This window comes from Larus michahellis, chromosome 16, assembly GCF_964199755.1.
Source record: "Larus michahellis chromosome 16, bLarMic1.1, whole genome shotgun sequence".
NCBI classification, from domain to species: domain Eukaryota; kingdom Metazoa; phylum Chordata; class Aves; order Charadriiformes; family Laridae; genus Larus; species Larus michahellis.
This window is the reverse complement of record NC_133911.1, coordinates 9,464,839-9,491,923: the sequence shown is the minus strand read 5'-3', so window position 1 is coordinate 9,491,923 and position 27,085 is coordinate 9,464,839. Positions and strand designations below refer to the sequence as shown.

The following is a 27,085-nucleotide window of genomic DNA, read 5'->3' as shown; positions in this document are numbered from 1 at the left end:
CGGGGGGGAGCCGCGCCGCTCCCATTGGCTGGAAGCGCCGCCCGGGCCCCGCCCTCAGGCCCCGCCCCCCGCGGTGCGGCACCATCGCCCTAGTAACCCGATGCTGAGCCGGGCGCGACCACCCGCCCGGGGGGGGACGGCCTCCGACACCGACACCACCGACACCGCCGCCGCGCCCCGCACGGATCCAGGACCGTCCCGCCGCCTTCCCGCTTCTGCCGCGCCGGGGGTGGGGGGACGATGGCACGGGCGGCGGGGTGGGGAGCGGCGGCTGCGCGGCCGTCACCCCCCCCCTGGACCGGCGGGAAGTTGGTAGGGCCCGAGAAGATGGCGTCGGGGCGCGGTGAGTGCGCGGGGGGGGTCGGTCCGGCGGGCGGTGCGGGCTCAGGTGCGGGTCTCGGCGTGGGTCTCCATGCACGTGTACATATGGGCCTCTGCGTGCACATACGCGCGTAAGTGTATGGATTTGTATGGGAGGGGCGGCCGGTGGGGCCTGGGTCCACCGGGATGGGTGGCTGGTGTCCGGCTCCCTGTCCCGGCGCGGGGGGGAAGCGGCCGTCGGGGCCGGGGGCTCCCCGTCCCGGGGGGGCTGCCGGTGTTGCCGGAGGGCCACCGGGAGGGGTGTCTCACCGTACCCTCGGGTGGCCGGTGGTCGCCCCTCTAGCCGTGCCTCTGGGCTCGGGGACGCCCCGTCGAGCTGCCCCGCGCCCACGGGACGGCCGGCGCCTCGCTCCGCGGGGCCCGGGACCCCCTTCCGCCGCGTCCCGTCGGGGTCCTCCGTCCCCGTGGCTGTGGAGCGTACCTGCAGCCCGCGTTTCCCTCTGTTTGCCAGCCGAACGCTCGCCCTAGCCCGTGCCGGGAGGGAGAGGAGACCTCCGGGGGAGCAGGATGGGCGAGTGGGAGAAGGTGTTCGTGCAGAACCTCGCCGTCCCCCCGCACGGCCAGCGCAGACGGGCTCGCCCCCCGGGCTCCACCGCTTTCCGCTGCGTCCTCAAGCACCTGGAAGGGGCTGCCCTCGCCCAGGTACGGGGGACCCGGCTCCGCGGGGGACAGCCCAGCCGTGCCTTCGCGCTGAGCCCTTGGTTTGTGCCCGCCGCCGCCCCACGGTGCCACTGGGAGCTCATAAAGGTGGAGGCTTTCGAAACAAGGTTACTTGTTTTGGGGGGAAACTAACTGTAAATCCTCGGGAAAAACATATCAGAGCTGTGTCTCAATCCCGTGTATTTTTACCTGCAAATCTGAGTTAGCGTTTAGTTAATTTTTAATTTAATTGTTGCTAACTTTTAATTTAACTAAGCATTTTAAAATTAAAATCCCTGGGTAACACTTTAAAAGTCTGCTACCCCATTATTATATGGTTAATATTCAGTTTTCCTACTCTCGCTTTGCTTGTTCGGCCTCTGGTTTTCAGTGAGGTTTTCCAGCAACGCACGGAGCTGTATGCAGCCATGTGCCTCATTTGGGCATTGATTGGAAAACGGGAATTATTTGTCCTCTCGTGCTGAAGTGTGTTTCCTGCAGTTTGGGGCCGCTGAGCTGGCGTGTCCCTGAGCAGGACAGAATGCCGGCATCTCCCGTCCCGTTGTGCCTTGCAGGGAGCTGAGTACCAGCTGCGCCTCTCCCTCTTCGACGCCACCTACCACCACTTCTTCGGGAGGACATGGAGGAGCAGCTGGCGAGCTGCCCGTGCTACCCCACCGCGTCCGGCCAGGGTGGCTTTCAACGAGGTAGGGTGCGGGGGGCTGCGGGCAGGCCAGGGGAGTGGCCGTGCCGTCTGGGGCAAGTCTGAGAAGGGAAGGTTTTAATGCACTAAGGGAAAAGTGGAGTACTGTCTCCAGCTTTGGAGTTCTCAGCGCATAAAGGACATGGAGCTGTTGGAGCGGGGCCAGAGGAGGCCCCGGAGATGCCGGGAGGGCTGGAGCCCCTCTGCTGTGGGGACAGGCTGAGAGAGCTGGGGGGGTTCAGCCTGGAGGAGGCTCCGGGGAGACCTTCCAGTCCCTAAAGGGGCTCCAGGAAAGCTGGGGAGGGACTCTGGAGCAGGGAGGGGAGCCGTGGGACGAGGGGTGACAGTTTTACACTGACAGAGGGGAGATTGAGATGAGATCTGGGGAAGAAATTCTTGGCTGGGAGGGTGGTGAGCCCCTGGCCCAGGTTGCCCAGAGAAGCTGTGGCTGCCCCATCCCTGGGGAGGTTCAAGGCCAGGTTGGACGGGGCTTGGAGCAACCTGGGCTGGTGGGAGGTGTCCCTGCCCAGGGCAGGGGGTGGCACTGGGTGGGCTTTGAGGTCCCTTCCAACCCAAACCGTTCTGTGAGTCTATGAAAAGACGCCTTTGCTCGGGTTCAGCCTGGAGCCGCTCTCCTTTGGTGCTGGTTTCTCTGTCAGTGTGGTGGAAGCGGAGCTGGGAGAGCTCTGGGACCTTGCCATCCACACGCTGTAGCTGAGCCTTTTAAAGCAGCAAGTCCTCAGGGTGCGCAGGCTCTGGCCGTGGTCGGTCGGTCGGTCTGTCTGTCTGTTGAGCCTTCTCCGTGGCGGTGTGTTCTCCTGCACGCAGGCGGACGGCAGCAGCAGCCCCTTTTCCCTCCTGATGCTTCCCGATCCTTTGCCCAGGGTGTGCTCCAGACATTGCCCCGTTATTAAGCTTTTATGCGCAGTTTATTGGAATGGGGAAATTGAGGTTTTGGGCTGCCTCTGGGGCTGGGTGGTGGCGCGGGAGCCGCTGTGTGCCGGCTGCGGTGTTGGGAGCCGGCGGCAGAGAGCAGTGTTTCCTCACAAGAGGGGAGGAAGGGAAGGAGCAGCTGGCACAGCGCTTTTCTCCCCTTACCTGGGAACTAAACTCCCCCAAAGCCACGTTTCCATCCACCGCTGATACCGGCAAAGCGGGGTGCCCCCTTACTGGGGAGATCCCGCTGCCCTGTAGCTTGGATGACAGCTGAGATGTCAAGTTTTCTAATTAAACTTTTATTTCCACCTCCTCCAGTGCTCTGTGCCATGGATGAAGTGTAGCACTGATTAGAGCCGTGCTCCTTCATTTATTTAAATCAGTAGCACTATCCGAGGGGTGCTGATGTGTGCATTTCTTCCACTGGCCGACCCCTGCTATTTTGAAGTAGGACAAAGAAAAAAAACTATGGTAGAGAGTGCTGCAGCCAGAAAAACACGGTGCTGCTCCCCACCTCACTGCATGCTGGGAGGAGCTGCTTTTCTGAGCCCCATCCCTGCATCTGCTGGCTTCACGGGTGTTTGGTATGCGGTCGGGAGCCGTTGGCAGGAGCTTTGGCGCGTTGGGGGACCACCTGTGCCAGTCTGTCTGCAGTCGCTGAGTTGCGTTGCCCGTGCCCTGCAGCCTGCCTGGCATGCTCACGGCACAGCCGCAGCGCTCGGGGTCTTGCAGAGGCGACGGGATGGTCTGTGGGCCTGATGTGACTGGCCGCCGTCGCGGCTGAGCACTGGGATCTTTTACCTCCATGATACTCCGCAGTTCAGTGTTGCAAAGAGTTCAGGCGCAATCGAGTTGTGTAAGGGGAGGAAGGAGGAAAGGCACCGCTCCTCCTGCCGGAGATGCTGCTCGAGAGCTGCCTCGTGGTGTCGCATCCGCTGCCTGCGCCGCTGCCTGCACACCTGCCAGCCCCGCTGGGGCAGGGGACGGGGTCTGCACCAATGTGGCAGCTCAAGGTGGCCCCGTCGGCAGGATTCGCCCTCGCAGGGTTTGGGGAGAAGGGCACGCTGTCGCAAACCGCTCTTGGCGTTCAGGGAGGGACCGGCGAGCTCGGTTCTACCAGGGATGCACTCTAAGGGCTCTCTGTGTCTTTGCAAGGTGAGGCATCGGTCTGCAGCCAGCGGTCATTATTTCAACGCTTTGCAATAAAAGATAATAGAATAACGATTTATTTCCCTGGGTTGATGTGGTAATGTCTCTCTCTGTTATCCCTTCCTGACAGCCTGTGATTACAGTAAACGTTTTCCTTGGGACATTGCAGTAATGAGTTTTTAATAGAAAGATTAACCTGGCTTTAAATCCTGTCCTGGGGAGGTGACCTGTGTCCTGTCCCCTCAGGCCCAGGCCACCTGTGGCAGGAGAGTTTCCAGCTCCTTTGGCTGTCCCGGTGCAGTGCTGTCTGTAACGCGGTGGGTCAGGGGTGTGTTGAAGCCCTGCTCTTACGGGGTCTGCAGCCTGCGAGTTACTCTGGAAAATGGGTGCTGGCAACGTAAGATGGGGGGGAAAAAAAAAAAAAAAGTCAGTGGTGTTTGAGATTTAAGGATGTTGAGATTTCTGAAGTGGTGCTGGAGGCTGTTTGCCATGAGCCGCTGCCTGGAAGCTTTAGTGGATGTTCTGGTTGTGCTGCTGGCTGTCCAAATGCAACAGGTATTGCTCTGCCGCCAGCTCTGAAATGCCCTTTCTCTCTCCTTTCCCATCCCAGACCATTTATTTCCACACCTCCTTGAACCACCCCGGCATCGCTGCTGTCGTGGAAGTGGTGGCGACGGCCGGGAAGGGGGACGGGGGCTCTCAGCAACTCTCCTGCGGCTTTGGACTCATCCCCCTCTTCGGCAGCGGGCCGGAGGCGACGGACGCGGCCACTGAGGACAGAGCGTAGGTGCCCCCCTCCGGCGCGTGATGGGGCACACCGGGAATTGGGGTGGCAACGTGCATGCCTGCTTTGGGGGAGAAAGTGTGGTCCTGGGGCTGCAGAAACAAAACTAGTGCTTAGAAAGCTGGGATTCCTCACTGCTGGGGGGGCAGCGATGGGGTGGTGGGTGATGCCTGTCCTTTCCCTGAAGGACACGGCTTTTACCGCGGGTGCGGAGTAGGAAGGTGGTTTCTCACTGTTGAGCAGAGGCGTTGCGGAAGGTGAAGATGTGCTGCAGGGGGCATTTACTGACCGCTGCGCCTGTGCTCTTTGCTTTCAGGCTGAAGCTGTACCATGGGACACCACGTGCCTTACTGCACCCACGCTTCCAGGACCCCGTGGAAAGTAAGCGAGGCGTTGCATCCCGCTCCTTTCTGGGGGCCTCTCTTGTCCGAATGAGCGTGGTGTGTGTCCGGTCGATGCGATACGTGGTCTGTGCCCTGGTAGCGCTGAGGTGCCGTACTGCCAGCTGGGAAGAGCCAGGCCGGGCAAACCCAGGTTTTGTTTTGCTCCCAGCACGTGCATTCGTGTGATTTCTTCAACAGTGGCATTGCAAAGCTGTCTCCCTGCCCCGGTTTTTGTCATTTTGGGATGTTTTCTCTTCTTCAGAGAACAAATACCTGACGGTGATGGAGAAGAGCCATCTGCAGTACTCCCTGAAGCTCCATCAGCCCCTGGAGATGATATTTCACCTCCTTCCCGAAAACCTCCTGATATCTGGGCTGCAGACTATTCCCGGCTTGCTGCCAGCACACGGAGACACGAGTAAGGGCTCCTTCCCTTTCCTGCTGCCCGCACCGCTCCCGCTGGAGGCAGCAGGTCCCCGGGGGGGCTGCGGGCAGGGGGTCTCTGGGAGCACCGGTGGGGTCTCTGCGGTGCTGCCCCTTGGCAAGAGCATCCCCCCCTGCTCAGGCCGGCGGGGCTGCAGCCCTTCATCCATAGCTCAGCCTGAAAGATGTCAAAGTGGCTTTGGTCTGTTCTCCTTCTCTTAATTGCTTTGCTCCTGGGAAGCTGCTAGGGATAAGTGATGGTTGCTTTAATTACAGTCGTTCAGCGGAGCCTTAGGAGAAGCCCTTGCAGCTTGTTTAAAGTCGTTCCCCTCTGTGGTGGGGCTCGGGATCGCTGGGGGTCTGGCAGGTGCGGGGGGACGAGCTTTTGCACGCTCAGCCCTCGTTAATCTCTCCCGGTGGGCAGTAGCCTTGCTGTTCCAGCTGCTGTGATTAATATTATGTGATCTGAAGATTCAGAGGGTAAAAAGTACTCTCCGTCACGCAGCTGAATTATTCGTCAGCTTGCTGCCTGGAAAACCCTGCTGTAGCCGTTCCGGGGGTCGTGAGTGGTAATGTGAAAGCTGAGCGAGGTCCCCAAAGCAGCCGAGTGCTGGGAAGGAGAGGGGGGAGCTGCCGCCTGGCGCCGCGGGACACCTCGGCACAGCGCTGGCGGCGGCTTTGTTAAATCAGCAGACTGCAGCCATTGGCACCGAAGGCGTTGGGTGTTTTGGGGTCTCTCCCGGCCATAAAGACGTGCGTGTGTGCCGGGGAAGCTGGGGGTTGCACACCCAACCGCCACCTCTCCCCGGTGCTGCTTTTGGCTCAGGTCCGGCTGCGGGTGCTCCTGCGTTCACAGCAATGTCCTCCCCGGCTGCAGCGTCACCTGTGGCCGCCACGTTGTCTCTTCAGGTGACTGCTTGCAGAAACCCCGGCTGATGAAGCCGGTCACCTGCTACCTGGAGAGGCTGTCGGTCCGGCTGTACCCTTCCTTGGAGGAATTTGAGGAGGAACTGCTGGACTTGCTGAACAGCGATCGCTTACTGCAGGTACCGCCGATGCGGTTACGGCGGGGGAAAGCAGAGCGCACAGGCGGTAATGGCAGCGCTTCGGGTGGAGTGGAAACATTCAGATATATGGCACTTGTGTGTCTGTTTTGCTTGGAGTCTCCGATTTTATTTTATTTTTTTCTTGCTGTGCAAGCCTTTTGCTTGCTTCACCGCTGGATGAGCACACAGGTGCTCTGGGCCGGCTTTGTTTTGAACAGCCGGACACTAACAAGCAGAATTTGGCTTTGCCCTGCCGCGGGAAATGCAAAGACAGGATGCAGTGGGTGTTGAGTACATCTCTTTAGGAACGGCAGTGCTTGGTGCGCAGTAGGGACTGCTGGCCAAGTCCTTTATTTGCTAGATTTGCACCAACTCTGCCGTAAAGACAGAAGATTTTAATATCCATCAGCTGCTTGGGGGGTGGGTCCCGTTTTTTGAGTTTCCGATGGACTACCTGAATTTTCCCGGCTGCGGGCAGCGCAGGGAGGGATGCTGTGCTGCCTGCGATGCCCGCGCTGGAAGTCTTCCCTGTCGCAGGCTAACACCGCGCCGGACGGGGACGGGGTGGCGGTTCGGGAGCGGCGGCTGCACGTTGGCGTCCACAACGGCCTGCGCTTCGTCCAGGCGCCGCAGGTGGCCGTGCTGGTGCCGGAGACGGAGGCGGCGCGGGGCAGCTGCCGGGGGCTGCCCGGCTCCGGAGACAGGTAAGGGGGAGACCCTCCAATACCCCCCTCCTGCCGCGGGTGCTGCCACAGCCGCTTCTCCATCCTGGTGCAGGGGTGCAGGTCAAGCCCTGGTCCTGAGGAGCCGCATCCACCTGAGTGAAATGGTCCCTCACCCGGCGTTCGGGGTCTGCTTCCAGCTGGAGTACGTCTTCTGCAGCGTGGGGAGAGTCGGCGGGAAGGTAGGGATGCTCCTTAGGGATGCTCCTTAGGGATGCCCTGCTCCATAACTCCCTCCTCTGCCCCCGTTTCACCATCCCACACCCCCAAGAGTCTGCAGCCCCTCATCACATGGCCGTGCTGCCTAAGGAATGGCCCCATAAAGTGTCCAGGCGCCTTCTGCAGCGCGGCACAAAGTATCCTGCAAATGAGCTCACTGAATCATTTTAATTACAGGTGACTACATTTCTCCACCGTGCATATGTATATGGAGAAATGTAGCCTGCAGCAGTCCCAGAGTGTTCTGGCAAGCTGCTTTGGAGAATTTCAGCTTCTTTTAATTTAAAGACTTCTCTTCAGAATTTAGCATTTATGCTGAAAAGGAAGTCTTTTTTTTTTCTGGAAGCTGAGGTATTTCTGGGGGCTTCAGCCTGATGTTCTCTGGACCTTAAAGCCAGGAGAAGTCTCTGCATTGACTGTGGAGACCATGCTCGCTAACGCCTACTTATCAGCCATTTACGTGTATTTCAGTTTAACCTTTCCGCGGGTTAAACCCGGCTTAGCGAGCAGTTCCCAACCCTCCAGAGATCCTTCCTGTTCCAGCCTGAGCCCTGGCGGCTGAATCGATGGTGATGGGTTCATTAGGAGTCCCTAATGGTCCTGCTAAGACGCTCATTGGAAATGCAGCAAGTGTCCTCTCTCCTTGGAGCTGTCTGGAGCAAAACTTGGGGGGGGAAAAAAGGATATTTATAAAGTATGACACGCGTGCCAGGCGAAGGGGATTTGCATTGGCGGGAGGAGGAGGAGCTGAGCAGTGCCGGTGGAAATTAGGTGTTGGGTTCAACTCCTTTAAAAAGCTGAAGCCAAAGGACTGGCGGAGATTTGGGGCTGCAGACCCAGGTGTATTTGTTGTCAGGGCTGGGTGCCGGGAGCACTCCCGATTCCCCCTGTTCCCCGTGGCGCAGCCCTTGGGCAGAGCGGTTAATCCCAAAGCCGCTTGTCGAGCCGATCGCCGTGTCCTCCGTGCCATAATTAGCAGGCTGCGAGGGTGGCTGCGGGCGCTGGTAGAGACCTCTCGGTTTGCTTCTGCACCTCTCCTTCGGTTTAGGGGGAGGCTGGGGACGCACCCGGGTAAGTGGAAGCCTTGACGCTGCCCTTTCTCTCTGGGGTGGGGGGGTCAAACACATATCCCTTAATGCAGCTGCTTGAGTGAGGGCTGACAGCCCCTTGGCTGGGTGCTGGGGTCTTTGCCTCAGCCGACGTGTGCTAAAACGCAAGGGATGAAAGCCTTGTTATTTTTGGAAAGCATTATATTGCGTTTATATATTCTGTCAGCGTTATATTATGCTGATGGATGATGTGGAGGTGTACTCCCTTGCGTAGCTTGGAGAAGGGATGAGGTAGATCCCCTGGGCCGCGGGTGCCTGGTGTCCCACAGCTGCAGCCTGCGGGGAGGGGAATAACGTCAGCGACGGGCTGGTAAATGGGGTACGTGCAAGAGAACCCAAAGAGTACGTGTGCGGGACGGGTGGTGCGGGGTTTACAGGGCGAAAGTGGGATTCACCCCAGTGTGCAGCCGTGGTTCGTGGTCAGCCTTGAGGAGGGGGATCCCGTAGGAAGGCGCCGGTTCTGCCTGCGACGCCGCTGGCAGAGGGAGGAGAAGCAAACCTGGAAACCGTGCGGGCCGGCTCAGGGCTCTTTCACTGGGAGGGTGTCACGATCCCGGGTCCCCTCCCTGGGACTGACGTGTCCCTCTCCATCAGAGAAACATTCCTGGTGCTCCCCGGAGCCTGCAGAGGGACGGGAGCAGGAAGGGGGCAGTTGGGGAGGGGGGGAAATGAGTGCAAAAAGAGAAATAAGGTGCTGGGAGGTGGAATGTCTCCAGAATGGCTTGAAAGTGGAGGGGAGTACCCATGTCCATCTGGCAGTGCCCGCTCCCCCGTCCCGGTGACGAGGCGGGGGGTGCCCGGCGCTGAGCGTCCCCCCCTTGCTCCCCCAGGCCCTGCCCGGCGGCGAGGCGGCCGACATGCGCTCGGTGCGCTGGGCGCTGTGGAGCCCCGTCCCGGGCGCCGGTGAGGCCGAGGTGGTCCTGCCCCTGCGCGGTGGCGCCTGCCGCGGCCCCTGCCAAACCCTGGTCTACCGGACCCCACCGAGCGGCAGGAGCTCCCGCCAGGTAAGGGCCGGCTGCTGCGCTGCACGTGCACAGGGATGCTGCCGGTGCTTGGATGGGGGTGCCGTTAGAGGGGCTCTTTGCCAAAACTTTAGGTGCCAGGGGAGGGGGAAGCTCTGCGGATCCCCGAGTGAATGAGGAGGCTTGGGAAGAGGAGGGTGAGAGCCCCCCACCCCCTGCCATCGAGCATCTGCACTGATAGATATCGCTCTGTCCTGCGCTGCTTGACTTCAGTGTCTACAAATGTGCGGGCTGAGCTACCGTGAAACCGGTCCAACCCCGTTAGTTATTGCGATATTCCTGGGAGGCCACCGTGCCCTGAGCCGGCTTATTCTGAGAGATGCACACGATAAAGACCTCGCTCCCAGGTTTATCAGCAAGAGGAGGTCAGGTCTGGGGCGAAGGACTCACCAGGGGGTGGCCAAAATGTGGAGCGAAGCCGGCTGGGTGGCTCTGCAGGGGAGGGTGGGCAGGGGCTGTCTCCAGAACTTCCTCAGTGAGATCTTCAACTGGGTGGCGGTGGCCGGTCTCTGTGTGTCTGCGCAAGGACAGAGGCATTTGGTCAGACATTAAGGTACAGCCCCTTGCCAGCTCTGCCTCCAGCGTGCACCACCGTTTCTCCGGCTGCGGGGCAAGGGAATGGTCTCTCGGAGGAGCGAGGGAGGCTGCGGGTAGCACGCTGTCTAAAACTACTTCGTTTCCAATTTCAGGGGGAGCACGCGGAGTCTGGGACCGTCCAATTCCATGTTTCTACTGGTTCGGAAGAACATCTTGTAACTGCTGCAGAGATCCTACGTAAAGACAGGGACAAGTCGGAGAAGCCTCCTACGCCACCGCTGAGTGAGTGTTTTCCAGATCGCTGACATTTAAAATATAGAGTGTGGCACTGGTGTCTGCTCAGGAGAAAAAACACGACTTCACCGAGTCTCAGTGAGCTGGTTTATGAATTACCGGAGCGAACCAAGTTTCCGTCGAGTTGAATTCAGCTCTCAGTTTTTAACTTGCGAAATTCCCCAGCAATAGTAGCGCTGAGCCACGTGCAGAATCCCGGGGTATCTCCAGCACGGCACCGGCCCGATCCCGTTTTGGGTCATTCTGACGGCGTTTGGGCTCCTGTGCTCGACACCCCGAAGAGCCGGACGGGCGCAGCGGCCGCTCCAGCAGCACACTGCTCCCTGCCAGCGCCGCTGCTCATCTCTCCGCATCCCTCCCGATGTGAGGAGAGGAGAGATGTCAATTATAGGCTGAGGGGAAAAAAAATAATAATCTCATTGTGCTGCCGCTCGGGGAGTGTGACAGCAGCGCAGTTCGATCGGCACACACGGTGCCGAGCTGGGGAAAACCAGGCGCTGTGTGTGTGTGTGCATGTGCGCGTGTTTGCATCCATCCATCTCTAGTGCAGGGTGCCAGGTCGGGGTTTTGGTGCCCGTCTGCTCCTTGCGTTGGAGGTGGAAAGAAAACCGATGTTGGCTTGGACTTAGGCAGGGAGTTGAGCCGCTGTCCCGGGCTCCTGGAAATCCTCTCCGGCTTGTTTCTGTCTGATCCCACTTCTGCGATCGGTGGGAGCAAATTCTGCTTTCCCCTGCAGTGTCGCTCCGGTTCCCATGCGGGTCTCGGTGCGATGCTCCAGGTACCCGACGGTGTTTAAACAAGTTTTATGAGCGTATCCAGCTGCTCTGGCGAGCCGGTAGCTGCCAGCCCCGATGCCCGGTGCGGTGGGCGCCTGTTCCCGTGCCGGCTCCGGTGCTGCTGTGCCTTCCACGAGATGGCAGTGGCACCATGGCTGTGCCGCAGCCAGCCCCGGCTCTGCCGGCGGGGAGCTGGTTTGCCGGCCTGCAGGGCTTTCGAGCAGAGGTCTTCAGGGGTGACACGGAGGGGTCTGGCGGTGTGGGGGCTGCGCTGGGTGAGGCTCCGCTCAGCATGGCTGCTGGAACCTTCCTGGCGCTGCCTGAGAGGTTTTCCTGGACGCCCTTCAGCTGGCGGGGGCCGGGGCACTGAGGGGCTGTGGTGCGGCGAAGGAGAAGGGAGCGTGCACCGACGGCGAGCTTCCAGCCCGGTGCTGGGCTGGCGCGCTCCGGCTTGGGGAGAGCAGCCAGGGGTGCCGGCGGGGTGCCCAGCGAGGGGAGACACCCCGGCAGGGTTTCGGGGAATGAGCGGCATGGCTCTGGGGGGCTGGTGGCACTGGGGGAGCTCAGGAAGCGCAGGGATTCTTGGAGCCATGCCGTGAGGTGAGCGGCCACACGCGAGAGCCAGCCCGCACCCCGAGCCGCTGAGGAGAGCGTTGGGTTAAATTCTTGTAGAGCTCCTTTGGAAAATGAGCCACCATCTGGGCCTTTTGGTCGGGGGTGGGGGGAGCCGAGCACATCTTCTGTCAGCTCAGTGGCCGGTGGTGCCGATGGACATCCATCGTCTCCTCAGCAGTGGCCAAAGCCCTCCTACCTGAAAGCAAACGGTGTTTTAGACGGAAGGGAGCCAGGGTGGCTTCCTTGGCACAGCAGCCAGCATGACGTAGCTGGAATATACGTGGCGGTGGAAGCAAAATAAGGTCTCGGCATCACGTGGATGCAGAGCTGGAACATCTGTGCCCTTGGTCTGCTCCGAGGGACCCGCAGCTCAGCGAGCTCAGCTGTGCCGGCGCGCCAGCCGAGGAGCCAAATATAAACACGATAAAGCTCGTACAGTTTCGGGGCACGAATGTGCGAACAGATGAAGGGAATGACAAGAAATAACGGAGGAGCGATGAAAACCTTAAGTATCCTAAAACTTTCACGTCTCATTAAGCATCCCACTTAAGCAGCGCCTCGTGGCCGCGGGGGAACCGCGGCACTGTCTGGGGATGGAGGAGCTGCCTTTTACGGCAGAGTTAGCCTAATTCCCGGTAAAATAATGGATGGAGCTGGAGATGGGCTGCATCTCACCCCCCTCAGGCAACAGTCTTATTGGAAAAATAAGTCAAATAAGTGGTCGAGGGATGTTAAGGCAGCTCCATAAGCTGGTCCTACCCCCAAAAGTGAAAGGGATGGCGGGAAGTTGGAGGGGGCTCCGTGGCAGAGGGTGGGTGGGTGATGGCTCCGGTAGAGCATCTCTCCTGTCCCTCTCCGCAGGTCCACCGGTCCCGCTGCGAACGGCGGCCTCCCCGAGGGGACCAGGGGTAAGTGCCGTGTGCGCCGGTGGATGCGGGTGGTGGGCAGCGGCGTTCCCGAGGGTGCTCTCGGTCCCGTCCTCTCCCGGTTTTCTGGCTGCTGTGTCCGAGAGGCACCGAGCGTCCTGCTCAAATCCACCTCCTCCTCCGGGGCAGCAACACAGATCCTGCCTGTAACGTGCTGGGCAAGATTCCCTCAGCAATTTTAACACCCCAAATGTATTTGTAAGGGCCGTTCTGGTTTTTGACAGCCCAGATTTGCTGGGTGCTATTGTCCCCAGTATGTGCTGACAGTGACGCATGGCTTCTTCATGCGGAGCTACTGGGATTTAAGGAGAGCTATGAATACAGAGATCCCTCTTTATGCGTCTTTTTTATATCTTGATGCAGGGATCAATGCACACAAATATTTTTGATGAAATAAAATGCTTCATAAGGCCGCATTAAGCGGTTTGAGCTTCCTGCTGCGTTTTCTCATTCCTCCCCTTGTGGGGGGAGCGCAGCAGCCGAGTAGGAGGCAGAGGTGGGAACTCACGGCGTTCCTTGGGGGGCTGCGGGGGCTCACGCTCGCCGCTCTCCCGCCAGCTCTCGGTGTCCCAGCTGTCGGTCCCACCACGGGGCAGGGGACAGTCCCCGGTGCCACATGGCCACAGCCCTCGGCAGGACGGGGGGATCACTCATCTGGAGGCTGCCCTCGGCTCACCGGACCCGGAGCCCTGCGCCGACAGCGACCAGCTGCGGGCGCTGCCCTTCGCCCCGCTGCAGGTGCCCATCGCCGCCGTGGGGCTGCAGGCAGGCAGGTGATGCTCGGCTGCCCTTCCCCGGGCTCCTGCCTCCCCCGCGGCCGCCTCCACACGGCTCACCCCCTTTTCCCCATCAGTTCCCGCACACAGCTTTCCCGCGCCTCCCTGGCGCGCCTGCACGCCGCCGGCTTCCCCCAGATCCTGGACCACAACCAGGAGCCGGTGGAAATCTCGGAGCCAACGGATCCGGCGAGTTTCAGCCTGCGGCTGGAGGAAGCCGACCCTCTGCAAGGCAACGAAATCATCCTGCAGTTCCTGGCTTTTGGCAGGTGGGATGGCAGCTCTTCGTGGTGCCTTCTGCAGGCAGATCCCGGGGTCTCCTGGGGGAGGGTCCTTTCCCAAATTCCCCCCCAACCCACTTCCCTGCTCGAGTGGGAGAAGTCCTGGCAAGGGTGCCGCTTCTTCCAGCCTCTGCCGTGAACAGTTTTACAATGGTGCTCTTGTCCTTTCCGGGCACCCTTAAATCGTATTCCAATTTTTTTTGTTGTATCCATTAGCCACAGTGTGATGTAAAAGCTAATTAATGCAGGGTTTCTCCGTAAATGCATATGGAGTGGGGAAAGCTGGCACCCGTGGGGGTGGCTTTGGCTGGAGAAGCCCCGCTTGTGTTTTTTTCCGTGGATGGCAGTGTGCGAAGGTAAAACGCGGCCTTTGCTGGGCTCCTCCATATGGTGGGAGACAGCTGGAATTATGAAGTTTTTTGGAAAGCCAAGGCAAACCATATGCCTGCTGTCTTCAGAGAAGTCCAAATACTTGTGATGCTGCCGATCTTCTCTTGTTCTTCTGCCTCTTGGTGCGTGCCAAGCACACGAGGAGCTCGGGGTGGGGAGGCAGCGCCGTGCCATGAGCTCACCCAAACCCCGCTCTCTCCCTCAAGGGATGCCTGGGACAGCGCGGAGGGGACGTGGCCGAGGACCATCTTCCTCACCTTCCAGTTCTACCGCTTCCCACCGGTCACCACGCCACGGCTGCAGCTGGTCAGCACGGACATGGGGCCGGCGGCCGGAGCGGCTGTGCCAGCGCAGCTCCTCGTCCGGGTGAACAAGGATGGAACCCTCGGCACTGGTAAGCTCTGGTTTTAGCATCCTCGTGTGGCTGCTCCTCTTCCATCAGTCAGGTCTGGGCTTGCCTCTGGGCTGAGGAACGGGCCAGTGTCTGCTTTAATAGCAAACCTCCGCTAGTTTGTGTGGTATATAATGAAAAACGTCCAAGACGCCCAACTCTTGAAGTAAAACACTGGTAAGTGTTGGTGGCACGGTTTGCACGTCGAGGCTGCCGGCTCCTGCTGCAGCTAAAGCGCCTCTGAAGAGAAAGGCGAGACGTGCGAGCGCAGCGCCTGGAGAGAGCGGCTCTGACCCTCCTCGCTGGGCGCTTCGCTTTGCTTCTTTCTCTGTCTTATCAAATTCTGGTCCCAAGAGACACCGAGCACTTGTGGTTGATGAAGCTCCTCTTCCATGTGGAGCTGTTAATGGAAACGAGGGGAGGATCCGTACAGACGGAGTGTTTCTGTGGGAGGCTGCCAGTCCTGGGGGGACTCGGACCTTACTAATTGACCGCTGGGTTCATTAAGTGGAGGAGAGTGGGTGTCCGAGCAGGCAGGCTTCTCTGGAGCAGAAGTGTCGCGGTGTCGGTGGGAGCTCCATTTCCACGAGGGTGCCGTGTGTCTCGCAGGACCGCCAGGCTTGCAGCTGAAGTACATGGTGGATCCCGCTTTCCTGCGAGCCGGGGAGCAGCGCTGGTTTGTGCGGTACCTGGCCGAGCACAGCCTCCAGATCGACGTCTGGGACGGGGACTCCCTGCTCCTTGTCGGGTCCGCTGCCCTTAAACTGGAGGTATGGGCTAAATTGAAGGTCTTTTCCCTCAAGCCCTCAGGTCTGCTAACGAAGGAGACCCCCGCTTAGCGTGCAGGAGTGTTGAGGAAGAGCCTGGCTGTTCCTTTGGTCCCGTGTCGAGATGCTGTTGTATTACCCGCGTGTTTTTAGCAATCGAGTTGCTGTCAGCCCCTCTGCGTCAGCCCGACAAGCCCCTAATCACGGGATTTGTCGTCTTCTCCTCAAAAGTGATGGCAAAGCGTTAACTTCTTTCCACTTTCCTAGAACTCCTGCAGTGTTCTAGGGCTGAACCCCCCAGACCTAGGGCACCCAGAGGCATCCTTACCCAGACCCCTTACCCCCCCAGACCGTACTCCCCTGTAACTCGTTACCCCTCCCCAGTCCCTGCTGCGCCAGGGCCGGGCGGCCGTCAGGACCCACCACGAGCTGGAGGTGGCCACGACAGAGTACGAGCCGGACGTAACGGTGATGGGCCGGGAGGCGCTGCGGCACGGCGCCCTGCGGCCCCTTGGCGTCCGCGTGGCCATGAGGGGCCGCCTCCATCTCTGCCTGGCCAACATCGGTAAGAGCCCGCTGGCCAAAAGGCTTGCGTGCAGGGACGGCGCCGTGCGGTTCGGTGCTAGCAACAGCGCGGGGCTGCAGGAGAGACTGGGCAGCACACACAGGGCTGTACCCGAAGGAAAAGCACGCTTGTAAGAACGTTATTCTTCCCAGAACCTGCTGGGTGCTTCGGTTTTATATATTTAATTTCCCGTCCTATAAATGTGCAGTGACTCCAGGTTTTAAAATCTTATCTTCAGAAGAAAGATTAGCTCCATTATAAGATATCTTAAATCGTCGCTTCCGTACTTTGCCTGCAAAGGGACGATAAGCTCCTGGGAAGGAGAATCTGAGACTCACAACCTGGGGAGAGGTTTAACTCGTGCCCCGCGAGAGGGGAGAGAGGAAGCGGAGACGCTGCACCAGGACAACACCTGCCCTTTGATAGCTTTTTGTTTTGTTTTTTTCCCCCCCCCCATCCTCTTTTTTAAATTTCAAAATACTGTGGTTAAAACTAGTATTGAAAAGCTTGGCACCCTTGCCCGAAGGATGGGGAGGGGATTTCTAGTTTGAGTGAATACCGACGGGTTTACAGCCCCGTTGGGTGCCGCGGGGCACAGCCTTTGTGGGAGCAGGGATGGAGACGCGGCGGCACACGGCTGTGCCGACGGCAGCACCGCAGCCTGGGGAAATGAAATGAAATGAAAACTAGAGCTGGTCAGGGGCTCAGGCGGTGAATCGCTCGGGATGGTGCTGCGCTTTTGATGCGGCTCCGGGTGGGCGGCTGTATGGTGGCAACAGCGACAGGCTCTGGAGGGAATGCTGCGGAGCATCGTTACCAACCAGATATTTGCTCCTGCTCCTTTAAAGTGTCTGCGAAGAGCTGCAGTGGGGATAAAAATTTTCAGTAGACTTTATAACGATGAAAACCAGATAGTTTCTGCTCACCCCTGTCTCCATTCCTGGCAGGGCACCCGTGTGAGGAGATGCCAGGGCAGCTGCCGTCCCCGCTGCCATCCCGCTCCCGCCTTGGGCCTGTGCCGGACGGTGCCGGCAGCGTGCTGGCTGGCAGCTGGCTGCCCATCAACGCCGCCGCTGGTGAGTCCTGCCGGGATGGGGCTTGGCCTGTCCCTCCGCCTGGGTTTGGGTTGGCAGGGTCTGCACCGGTCTCTGCCGCCGCGGTGCTGGTGCTGAGCCCCTGGCTGTGGGGTGGCCGCCCCTTCCTGGCCCCGTGGGGACCCTCGGGGCCGTGGTAATGGGGGTGCCCCACCGGTGCCATGGTGTGTCCCTGCAGGCAGGCGGGTGTCGCGGGCACGGAGGCTGGCTGAGGTGGACGGTGAGCTGGCTGCCGTGCTGTGCAGCCGCCGGCCAGAGGCCAGGCTGGCCCCCCCGGCCCCCCCCAGCGAGGCCGCGGCTGCCCGCCGGCGCAAGCTGCGGCGCATGGCGTTGGTGCGGCAGCAGGAGGACGCCGGCGGTGGGAGGACGCCCCAGCTCTCGGTGAGGAGAGGGGTGCCAGGGGCTGGGGTTGCTGCGGTGGCTCCGGCTTACGGTCCCCCTGCTCCCGGCAGGGCTGGCACGAGCAGCGTGCCCGGCACGTGCGGGACCTGCAGATCATCGACGCCTACCGGGAGCACGTCAAGGGTGAGAGCATCTCCCGGGTGCTCAGCCAGGCCATCACTGCCACCCACACTGTCCACGCCGTGCTGGGGACAGCCGAGTTCTTTGAGTTCACCCTGAAGAACCCCTACGGCGTCCAGCACACCGTGACCATCGACGTCGACCACCCCGAGCTCAGGTGGGGGCCGAAGTGGGGCCTCCCTTGTATGTGCAGGGAGATGGTGGGGTGGCACCGGCTCCCGACCAGTCCTCACCAGCGTCTCCTCCACCCGCTCCCCCAGTGTCATACTGGACCCGAGGGAGTGGCGCCACTTCAAGGAGCTGACCAAGAGTGTTACCCCAGTGGAGGAGGAGATGTTCCACCTCCGCGATGACCTCAGGCCCCAGGTCTACCTGCGCCCCAACGAGACCGTCCGCATCCCCTTCAAATACCAGACCTTCTCTGCGGACCCCGCGGTTGTTGCGGCACAGGTATGTGTGGGCCCCCGTTTTGAGCTGTTCCCTGTAGGAAGCGTTTCCCTCAGCTCTTTGCCTACGTAGGGCAGGGTGGTGCGGCCTCGGGGAGCTCTGTGCACCCATCGCCATGCTGCATCCCAAAGCAACCTGCTCTTGCCCCCCGCAGGGGCCGGCTGGGCTGGGTGCCGGTGCCGACACGGTTGCCAGCTCCCTGGGGAAGAGCGGGGCCGGGCGGATGAAGCACATCCAGGTGAGGGAGCTGTAAAAATGCCACCCAAGTGGCCGCACGGGAGGAGAAGCATCACTCCTGCAAAACTCCGTCCCTCTCCCCCTGGCCCCCGGGACAGGTCTCCTTCCAGGTGAGCGGGGGGAAGCCCATCGCGCTCCTGCGGGTGAAGGTGGAGCCGCAGCCCCACGTGGTGGACCAGACGTTCCGATTCTACCACCCGGAGCTCACCTTCCTGAAGAAGACCATTCGGCTGCCCCCCTGGCACACCCTCCCCGGTGAGCCCACGGTGTGCCCGGCAGGGGATCGGGCTCTTCCTTGTTAAACACCACCTGCGGTTCACAGGGGCCTTCCTGGAGGTGCAGCAGCGCCCAGAGAGCACGGCTCTGCCTCCGCACCCACTCACAGCCCTGGGCCCCGCGCTTGCACTTCATCCGCCTGCCTGCGTTAATTTTACACTGAATTCCCTGCACCAGTATGCCCGCGTGCTTTGCTGGTAGCCCAGCATAAGGGTCCGCGGCTGCGTGGGGTGCAGGGGGCCAAGCGCAAACAGAGAAAATGCTGAATACAGTTTCATCTTGGTCTCTCCTCCGCAGGTGCGCCAGTGGGGATGCCGGGGGGGGAGCCTGAGATGTTCGTTCGCTGCAGTGACCCTGACATCATTTGCGAAACCAAAAATATGGTAACGGTTGCGCTTCGGCATCCGTCTGTCCTTTGTGTCCTTCTGCTGTGGGTTGTTTTTGTCGGCAGAGACGTGCCTTGCACCCACGGAGCGTCCCCATTTATCAGCCCGTGGCAGCGAAACGCTGGCGGTGATGAAGCTGGAATTGCCCTTTATTCCCAATTAAAAGGAGACGCGTTGTTTCTGCGGTTGAAGCAGAATGTTGCACCTTATCGCATTGTGCAGCAGCCTGTACTCGCTTGTTCTGTTCGGCAAATACCAGATGATTAAGACGCTGGGGAAAAGCAGCCTTTTGTCGGGCGGGGGGATAGACCTTCCCTTGGCAGAGCATCTCCGCGGGGCGACGCCGGGGCGCTGGGGACGGGCCAGGCTGAGGCGGTCTCTGGGCCGAGCCGAGCCCTCGCGCTGCGTTCTTCCCGGTGCCCAGCCCGGGTTTGCTGGGCTCGCTTTGCGATGGGCAGGTAGAAAGGAAAAATAAACTTGGGCACATGCGTGCGGATGGCAACGAAGGGTAGTTGCTAATTGCCATTGCAGGAACGTGTTAGTATGGTAATTGGATTACAGCTTGTTAGAAAACTTGGGGAAAATTTGCCAAAATTTGATTACAGATGCAGACCTGGAATGCGATAGTCATTTGTATCCTCTTTTTGTAATTAAAAATACTGGCAGAGCTCAGCCAAGCTGTATAATAACTTAATAACATAGTTTAACTAGATGCCGAAAGCATCTGCTTTTGTAAGTGGGTTGGTGGCGGGTTTTTCCGTTAATGGGAAGCAAACCCTGGAGTCCTCATTAGCGGGTTTGATCTGGAGGTGAACTGTTGGAACGATGCTCTGCTTTCTGACGCAGGGGCCCGGGGAGCCGCAGGACATCTTCTTAAAAGTAGCCGGAGGACCAAGCCCGCAGATCAAAAAGTTCTTTGTTGCTATTTATATGTAAGTAGGGGGACCCCAAAAAAGCGAGAAGCACTGACCCTGGGTGCGTGGGGGGGCAGGAGGGGGGTCTGCGCCGCCCTTTCCTTGCTCGCGGCCTCCTGAGCGCGGCCGGCATCGCTGGGCAGCAGAAAGGCGGGCAGGAGGCTTCCCAAAATGTTCACAGCTCAGGGTTTTACGTCGCTCTCTTTTCCTCTAAGTAATCCCTGGCCGGAGCATCCCTGGCGCGCGGGCTAATGCCTCCTGAGCCAGCCAGGTGCTCTCTGCGCTGTGGGAACGGGTGGGACGGAAACGGGCTCCTTGGCAGGAGCCGTGGCCGAGCCCCGTCCGTCCGTCTGTGCCGCAGGGACGCCTGGCTGGCGGCGCCCGCCCGCATCTGGCAGTTCTACCTGCACTCGCTGCAGCGCCTGGACGTCAGCTGCACGGCCGGGCAGCTCGCCCGCCTCTCCCTGCTGCTGCGGGGCACCCCGGCCCCACGCAGGGTGCGGGTGTTCACCTCCCACCCCCAGGAGCTGCAGGTAACCCCCCCCCACACACCCCATCCCCAGCGGGCGCGGGGCTGCCCAGGGCATTCACACTGCGCCGGGTGGGGGGATGGCCTGGACCAGCCCCGGGAAAGGCAGCCCACTCGGAATTATGAACGATTTACTGCTGTAAAGTGTTTGGGATAATTATCTTTTGATTAGAGCTGTCATGTGTAGGATCATCGGCATGAAACCCCGGAGGGCAAATTATCTGCGTTAATGAGACCATCTGAAGACTAACAATTTCTTTAGAGTTCGTTTGGCCGTAATTGCGAGTGTGAATAATAAAAGGCACAAAAACTCCATTGCTGGCCCATAAACAAAAGCAAAAAGTCTCCCCTGGTGAAGCCTGCGAGGGGGGGAGTCCCCGGGCTGGGGGGGCTGGCTGTCCCCGAGCAGCTCCGACCCTTCCCGACACGCAGCCAGTCCTGGGGCACTCCCGTAGGTGGGATTCAATAGCGGGGGCAGAGCTGCGCGGGTTTTTAGGAGCAATTGGGTCTAGTTTACACTCCACGCTGGGTGTCGTGGGGGTGTGATGGGCCACTGCAGGCGGCTGCATCTCCCGGTGTTATTTTTCCGCAGGTGGATCCGGACGGCGCCTTCCTTCTCCCCGCCAACGGCATCCAGGAGCTGTACGTGGGCGTGCGGCCCCGGCGGGCTGGCAGCAGGTTCATCTACCTCAACCTGGTGGACGTGGAGTCCCACCAGCTGGTGTCCTCCTGGCTGCTCTGCCTGTCCTGCAGGCAGCCCCTCATCTCCAAGGTACGGCAGCTCTTGCGCCAGGAAAACGCGGTGACGGACCGGTGGTCGCTCTCCGGCCACTAACCCGGGGCTGTCTCCTGCTTCTTCCTTCTTTATGCCTATGGGGTTTTTGACACTTGCCCCCCTGAGCAAACATTTGGCCCGCTGGTGCTCGAATAATCTCACTGAAGACCACGGTGAGGTGTCTCTCAGGCTGTTCCGAAGGCAGTCCCATGCTGAGGAGTGCCCACTCGGGAGTATTCTCGGTTGTGAAATTAAAGCTGCAGCATGCTGCTTTCGATTAGCACTGTGCTGGCGGAGGCCTTGCCTCAAAGATAGAAAATTAGATTTCCTGGCTAATGTGTTCCTTTTAAAAATGTTTTCCCAAACTCTCGGTACCGAGGGAAGTTCAGATCAGCATTTAAACCGATGCCCCAGCGTCCTGCCAAGTGCCAGCCCACCTCCCGGTGCCGCGGGGCGTTATCTGAGCGAGCGTCACGGCTCTCCCCGTGGACGTCCGTTAATTAGCTGGAGAATGAGCTGGCCGGGGCCAGCTGCTCCCCTGGCCCTTTGTTGTTCGGGCTCATAATTACTTCTGCGAAGGCGCCGGTGCCAGCGGCAGCACGAGGAGGACGCTTTCACTCGCGGGTGGTTTCTGTATGCAGAGACCAATGTAAGGTGTAGCAGGAGGGGACGTAAGGCAATGTGTCCTCCAGAACGTCCCCTGTGGTGCATCCATGCAGGAGGCAATTCCCCGTAGTACATTTGGGGGAGAGCCTGTTCTTCCCTCTGTCCCCCTCCCGCTGTCTGCCACCTCTGCCATGGCTTGTGCTCGACCCGCAGGCGTTTGAGATCTCGCTGCCGGCGGGAGGCGGGAGAGGCTGCAACAAGCGCATCACCTACACCAACCCCTACCCCTCGCCCAGGCTCTACTTCTTGTGCACCAACCGCCCCGACCTCCTGCAGTTCAAGGAGGATTCCTTCGAGGTATGTCCTCCTGCCGCCAGGACCCCTTTGCCGGACCCCCGTCCTCATCTGGCTGGACCGCACGATGCGTGGAGTGATGCAGGGCAGATGCAGGGCATGGTCCTGGGTGGATGCAGGACGCGATGCTGGGTGGATGCAGGGCATGGTCCTCGGTGGATGCAGGGCATGGTGCGATGCTGGGTGGATGCAGGGCATGGTCCTCAGTGGATGCAGGACGCGATGCTGGGCGGATGCAGGGCATGGTCCTCGGTGGATGCAGGGCATGGTGCGATGCTGGGCGGATGCAGGGCATGGTCCTCGGTGGATGCAGGGCATGGTGCGATGCTGGGTGGATGCAGGGCATGGCCCTCGGTGGATGCAGGGCATGGTGCGATGCTGGGTGGATGCAGGGCATGGTCCTCAGTGGATGCAGGACGCGATGCTGGGCGGATGCAGGGCATGGTCCTCAGTGGATGCAGGGCATGGTGCGATGCTGGGTGGATGCAGGGCATGGTCCTCGGTGGATGCAGGGCATGGTGCGATGCTGGGTGGATGCAGGGCATGGCCCTCGGTGGATGCAGGGCATGGTGCGATGCTGGGTGGATGCAGGGCATGGTCCTCAGTGGATGCAGGGCATGGTGCGATGCTGGGTGGATGCAGGGCGCGATGCTGGGCGGATGCAGGGCATGGTGCGATGCTGGGCGGATGCAGGGCATGGTGCGATGCTGGGCGGATGCAGGGCATGGTGCGATGCTGGGCGGATGCAGGGCATGGTCCTCGGTGGATGCAGGGCATGGTGCGATGCTGGGCGGATGCAGGGCATGGTCCTCGGTGGATGCAGGGCATGGTGCGATGCTGGGCGGATGCAGGGCATGGTCCTCGGTGGATGCAGGGCATGGTGCGATGCTGGGCGGATGCAGGGCATGGTCCTCGGTGGATGCAGGGCATGGTGCGATGCTGGGCGGATGCAGGGCATGGTCCTCGGTGGATGCAGGGCATGGTGCGATGCTGGGCGGATGCAGGGCATGGTCCTCGGTGGATGCAGGGCATGGTGCGATGCTGGGTGGATGCAGGGCATGGTCCTCGGTGGATGCAGGGCATGGTGCGATGCTGGGTGGATGCAGGGCATGGTCCTCGGTGGATGCAGGGCATGGTGCGATGCTGGGTGGATGCAGGGCATGGTCCTCGGTGGATGCAGGGCATGGTGCGATGCTGGGTGGATGCAGGGCATGGTCCTCAGTGGATGCAGGGCGCGATGCTGGGCGGATGCAGGGCATGGTGCGATGCTGGGTGGATGCAGGGCGCGATGCTGGGCGGATGCAGGGCATGGTCCTCGGTGGATGCAGGGCGCGATGCTGGGCGGATGCAGGGCTTGCTGCTGCAGGAGGCTGGCCTGGGAAGGGTGGGCACATCGCGGGGTCCACACCGTGTCCTGCCACCTCTCCTCCCGCCCCTTCTCCCGCAGGTGGCCGGCGGTGAGGTGTACACCATCGGCTTGCGCTTTGCCCCGAGCCAGAGCGTGGGCGAGGAGGAGATCCTCATTCACATCAACGACCACGAGGACAAGAATGAGGAGACCTTCTGTGTGAAGGTCCTCTACCAGTGAGGCCGCGGCAGAGCAGCAGGTCCTGTGCTGCCCGGTGGCACCGCCTCAGGGACACACGCATCTGAACTTTCTCTGAATTCTCCTCAGCCGCGTTGTTTGCAGACGGGGGGTCGCGAGCTCAGTCCCCTCGTAGTCACATCCCTGGGCATTGCCGCGAGCGCCGGTGGTGCCACGCAGCTCCAGCTGCTCAAATCGGGGAGGGCCAATGTGTTTGCTACCACCCAGGATGTCTTTATTTTTGTTACTATATCTTGGGCATGTTGGAATCTTTTTTTAACTTAAAGATTGCAGATTTGATTCTGCGTGATGTTTTTAAAGTATTTTACATTCTAAACTGAGTTTTTTGCACACACCCAGGCAGTTTTGTGGGATTTTATTTTAATACTTTTTACTCATCCTTGATCAATTAAACTTGCTGTGCAGAGCTGGCAGCATGTGGCAGCACTTTCTTCCGTGGAAACCCTTGGAGTCCCCGTCCCGTGGGGGGGAGCGCTGGGTGCCGTCAGTCCCGTGGTGGGGAGCGCTGGTGTCCCCTGTGTCACCCCAAGTCGCCTGGAGCATCCCCGGGGTCTGTGTGGGAGCAGGGACTGCGGAGGGGAAGGAGGGGAAAAATCGAGTGGGTGACACTTTATTTGAAGTGGGGGCTCAGGGATGATGGTCCCGTCCCAGTGCGTTGTGGTCTTGTACTAAAAGGCTCCCCCCATTCCTCACCAGTTTGTAGCCCGTCTGTCACCGGGATGCCATTAGGTTTGCTGTGTGAAGGGGGGGAAAAACCAAAAGAGGTGAGGAAAATGGCAGCTGAGGCGGGCAAGGGGCGAGGGGGGGCTGTGGGGGTTCGTGCTCCTCTGCCACGGCGGGCAGAGCCCCAGTGGGCAGCCCACCCCCCGCAGCGCTGTGTCCCTCCCTGAGCACCGTGTCGCTTCTCTTCCCGCGTCCGAGGCGGGGGCATTAGTCACCCCGCCGAAGTCGTGTGCCGGGTTCCTCTGCCTCCCTCGGACTGATCGCAAATGACAGCTAATATTTTCAAAATGATTACGCTGTCTGCAGCCCAGAGAGGCCCCGAAGTCGGGTTATTAAAGTAGATTAGCTGAATAATTTTCATTACGTTTTCGTGCAACGGTATTTCTTGGAGGCTTATTGAATGAGCTGGCGCCGTACCCTCGGCGGCGGAGGCGGCTCCAGTGCCAGGCCTTCGCGCCCGCCGGTGAGTGATGTGCCGGGGCTGCGGGGACCGGAGCTGAGCTGGCACTTGCAGCCGCGCTGCCAGGAATGTGACCGTAAGGAGCGGGCAGGGTCCTGCCTGCCCCCCCGCAACTCCCCGCTGTGCCATGGCTCCCACCCAGAATCCACACAACGGGCGAGGCCGTGAAGAAAAGTCAAAAAAGACTTTTTCCATTAGGAAATGGAGGTGTTTTGTGTCCCGGCTCCTCTGTGAGGGACCTGGAATACCCCCGGCCTCTCCTTTGCGGTGCTGCCCGTGGCCAGGAGGAAGGGATGGCAATTAAAGCCTCCGAGAGCACCGGTTTAAGGAACCGGAGTGAGAATTTGTCACTTAGTGGTGTAAGGGTATGTGGGAAAAGGCTCAGCAGAGCCCTGTGTCCCCCCCGTGCTGGAGCTGGTCTGAGCTGTCTGCCGGCCGAGAGCGACGCTATGGGGTGTAACGAGGGGGCTGGATTAACTGCACCCGTGCCTGTAATTAGCTGCGGAGTTTAAGGGGAGTGTGGGAAACCGGGAGCCAGGTGGCAGCTCGGGGGTTCCCTTCTCCCCAGGTGCTTTCTCCAGCACGGAATTCCTTTCCTACGGCACGCACGGTCCCGTACATCTTCGTAGAGCTTTAATCTGCCCTGCTGGCGCCTGTTAGTCTGATTTCACTACATTTGCTTTAATTAAACAATTTTGTCTCTTTGACCGTAAGCAAACCACGGCGGTTGAGCCGAGCGGGTTTGTCGGTGTGGTGGGGGCTGCGGAGGGGCAGCCCCATGGGCAGGGGGCTCGGGGGGGTGAGACCGAGCAGAGCGCCTCAGCAGAGGTGCAGAACGGGAGCTGGGGCCGTGCACGGTGCTGCTCAGCGTTAAAACCACATCCCTTGGAAATGCTGCCGCCGCTCGAACCCGGGGCAAGTGCAGGAGCAGCGTCTGCCCCCCCCCAGCTCTGCCAGGCAGGGGCTGGGATGGGGCCGCTCCTTGGGTTCACGCTTGTTAATGAAGTTGTCCCTGCTAATGACAATAAACTTGTAGGACCGCGTGCCTCGCATGCAACCTGTTCTTCTCTTCCCATTTCATTCATGTCAGGAAGAACATTGGATTCCAGTAATGATATAATTAATTCACCCTAAAAATCTCGTCTCGCATCTCATCACCGCAGCGCACAGGGAAAAGATGGGGAAGCGCATCCCGGGGTTTCAATAACTCTTGGGACCGCTGTGCCCTCTCAGAGCAGGCGCGACCCTTCGGGGACCGGAGCATCGCTGATGCTCTGCCTTGGGCAGCCTCAGTCTCTTCAATCTGCCTCTCGCCTCCGTGGGCTCCTGGGTGGCTGGTGGGTGCTGGTGCCGGTGGATCCGGCTGGGCTCCCGAGGCTCCGCAGCGGCTCTTTAATTGAGCTCATGTAGCAGCAGGTACTGAATTGTCTGGAGGTGAGGGCAGGGATGCTCCGCATCACTCCCAGGCACTTCAACCAGCCCCCGAAGGCTTTCCATGGCCCCCTTTGGTTCTGCTCATGCTTTGCCTCTCCGGGCGTCTGTGTCCCGGTGGGGTTTGTAGCCATTGCTTGAAGGCATCCAGCACGGCACCAGCTGCCCCGGCACCGTGGGATATGGGCTTCCGTCAGCTGGGAGCGAGGCCGAGAACATGGAGCGATGCCGGCACGTGCTGCGGTGCCGCTTCGGCACCTTTCTCTGCCCTCCCCGGCTGCGGCTGCCCTGCGGGGAGGTGATGGGGATGGCTCCCGCTCCCTCCACGGGCTGCTCCCCGGGAGCTTTGCCGGCCAGCGCTGGCATTTCCCAGCCTGAGCAGGGTGGGTGGAAAACCCATCAAAATTCATTTGCTTACCCAGACGGGGGCTGTTGCGGCTCCGCTGCTGCGGCGGCTGAACTTTTACCCATCCTGAGAACAAACAGCCTTCCCAGGGCTGCGTCCGGGACCGGGGGGAGGCGGGAGCCGGCAGAAAGCCCGGACTGATGCTGGCACGCGGCTGCCTGAGCTCCTTCCCGGGGGAGCTGTGCTGGCACCGGCACCGCCGGGTCCCCGGTCCTCAGCTCTGGAGGTTACACCAGGGTCTCGGAGGTGAGGGGCTGGGGGGGCATTGCAAGACCAGCAGCAGGGGAGCAGTTAAATCAGCCCCAGCCCTGTTATGCCTGGGGCAGGGCAGAGCTGCTAAAAAATGGCAAGCAGAAATGAGAAAATAAATTAAAAAAAAAAAAAAAAAAAGAAAGAAAGAAACAGAGTTGGGTGCAAAAGCCCTTACAGCAGCAAAATGCCCTTTCAGGCTGGGAAATGGGCCTCCGAGATGCCCGGGCTTCAGC

At 60.2% G+C, this 27,085-nt stretch overlaps 1 protein-coding gene across 3 annotated transcripts; it reads left to right on the top strand.

Annotated features, from left to right (window-relative positions):
• Positions 1–243: 243 nt before the first annotated feature.
• On the top strand, positions 244–23,993 carry NPHP4 (nephrocystin 4). 3 transcript variants are annotated; one of them, XM_074560448.1, is made up of 29 exons: positions 244–343; positions 833–1,023; positions 1,596–1,727; positions 4,419–4,591; positions 4,909–4,973; positions 5,238–5,393; positions 6,308–6,444; positions 6,982–7,148; positions 7,222–7,348; positions 9,325–9,498; positions 10,206–10,335; positions 12,600–12,646; positions 13,223–13,437; positions 13,518–13,709; positions 14,318–14,505; positions 15,112–15,272; positions 15,654–15,834; positions 16,782–16,910; positions 17,107–17,309; positions 17,381–17,607; positions 17,711–17,900; positions 18,052–18,135; positions 18,233–18,389; positions 18,708–18,793; positions 19,643–19,728; positions 20,072–20,243; positions 20,832–21,011; positions 21,834–21,977; positions 23,422–23,993. In XM_074560448.1, the coding sequence occupies exons 2-29, from the start codon at positions 889–891 to the stop codon at positions 23,560–23,562; spliced, it is 4,179 nt and encodes a 1,392-aa protein (XP_074416549.1). In that variant the 5' UTR covers positions 244–343; positions 833–888; the 3' UTR covers positions 23,563–23,993. The 3 variants fall into 3 exon arrangements, with proteins under 3 accessions (XP_074416549.1, XP_074416551.1, XP_074416550.1); XM_074560449.1 differs by having other exon boundaries at positions 336–452; XM_074560450.1 differs by lacking the exon at positions 20,072–20,243.
• The last annotated feature ends 3,092 nt before the right edge of the window (positions 23,994–27,085 follow it).

Bases quoted from the DNA above. Each gene is read 5' to 3' on its own strand.
- NPHP4 (XM_074560448.1), top strand. From the start codon at position 889: ATGGGCGAGTGGGAGAAGGTGTTCGTGCAGAACCTCGCCGTCCCCCCG. The intron at 1,024-1,595 runs GTACGGGGGACC...TGTGCCTTGCAG, and splicing joins AAGGGGCTGCCCTCGCCCAG to GGAGCTGAGTACCAGCTGCG. The intron at 20,244-20,831 runs GTAACCCCCCCC...ATTTTTCCGCAG, and splicing joins CCCACCCCCAGGAGCTGCAG to GTGGATCCGGACGGCGCCTT.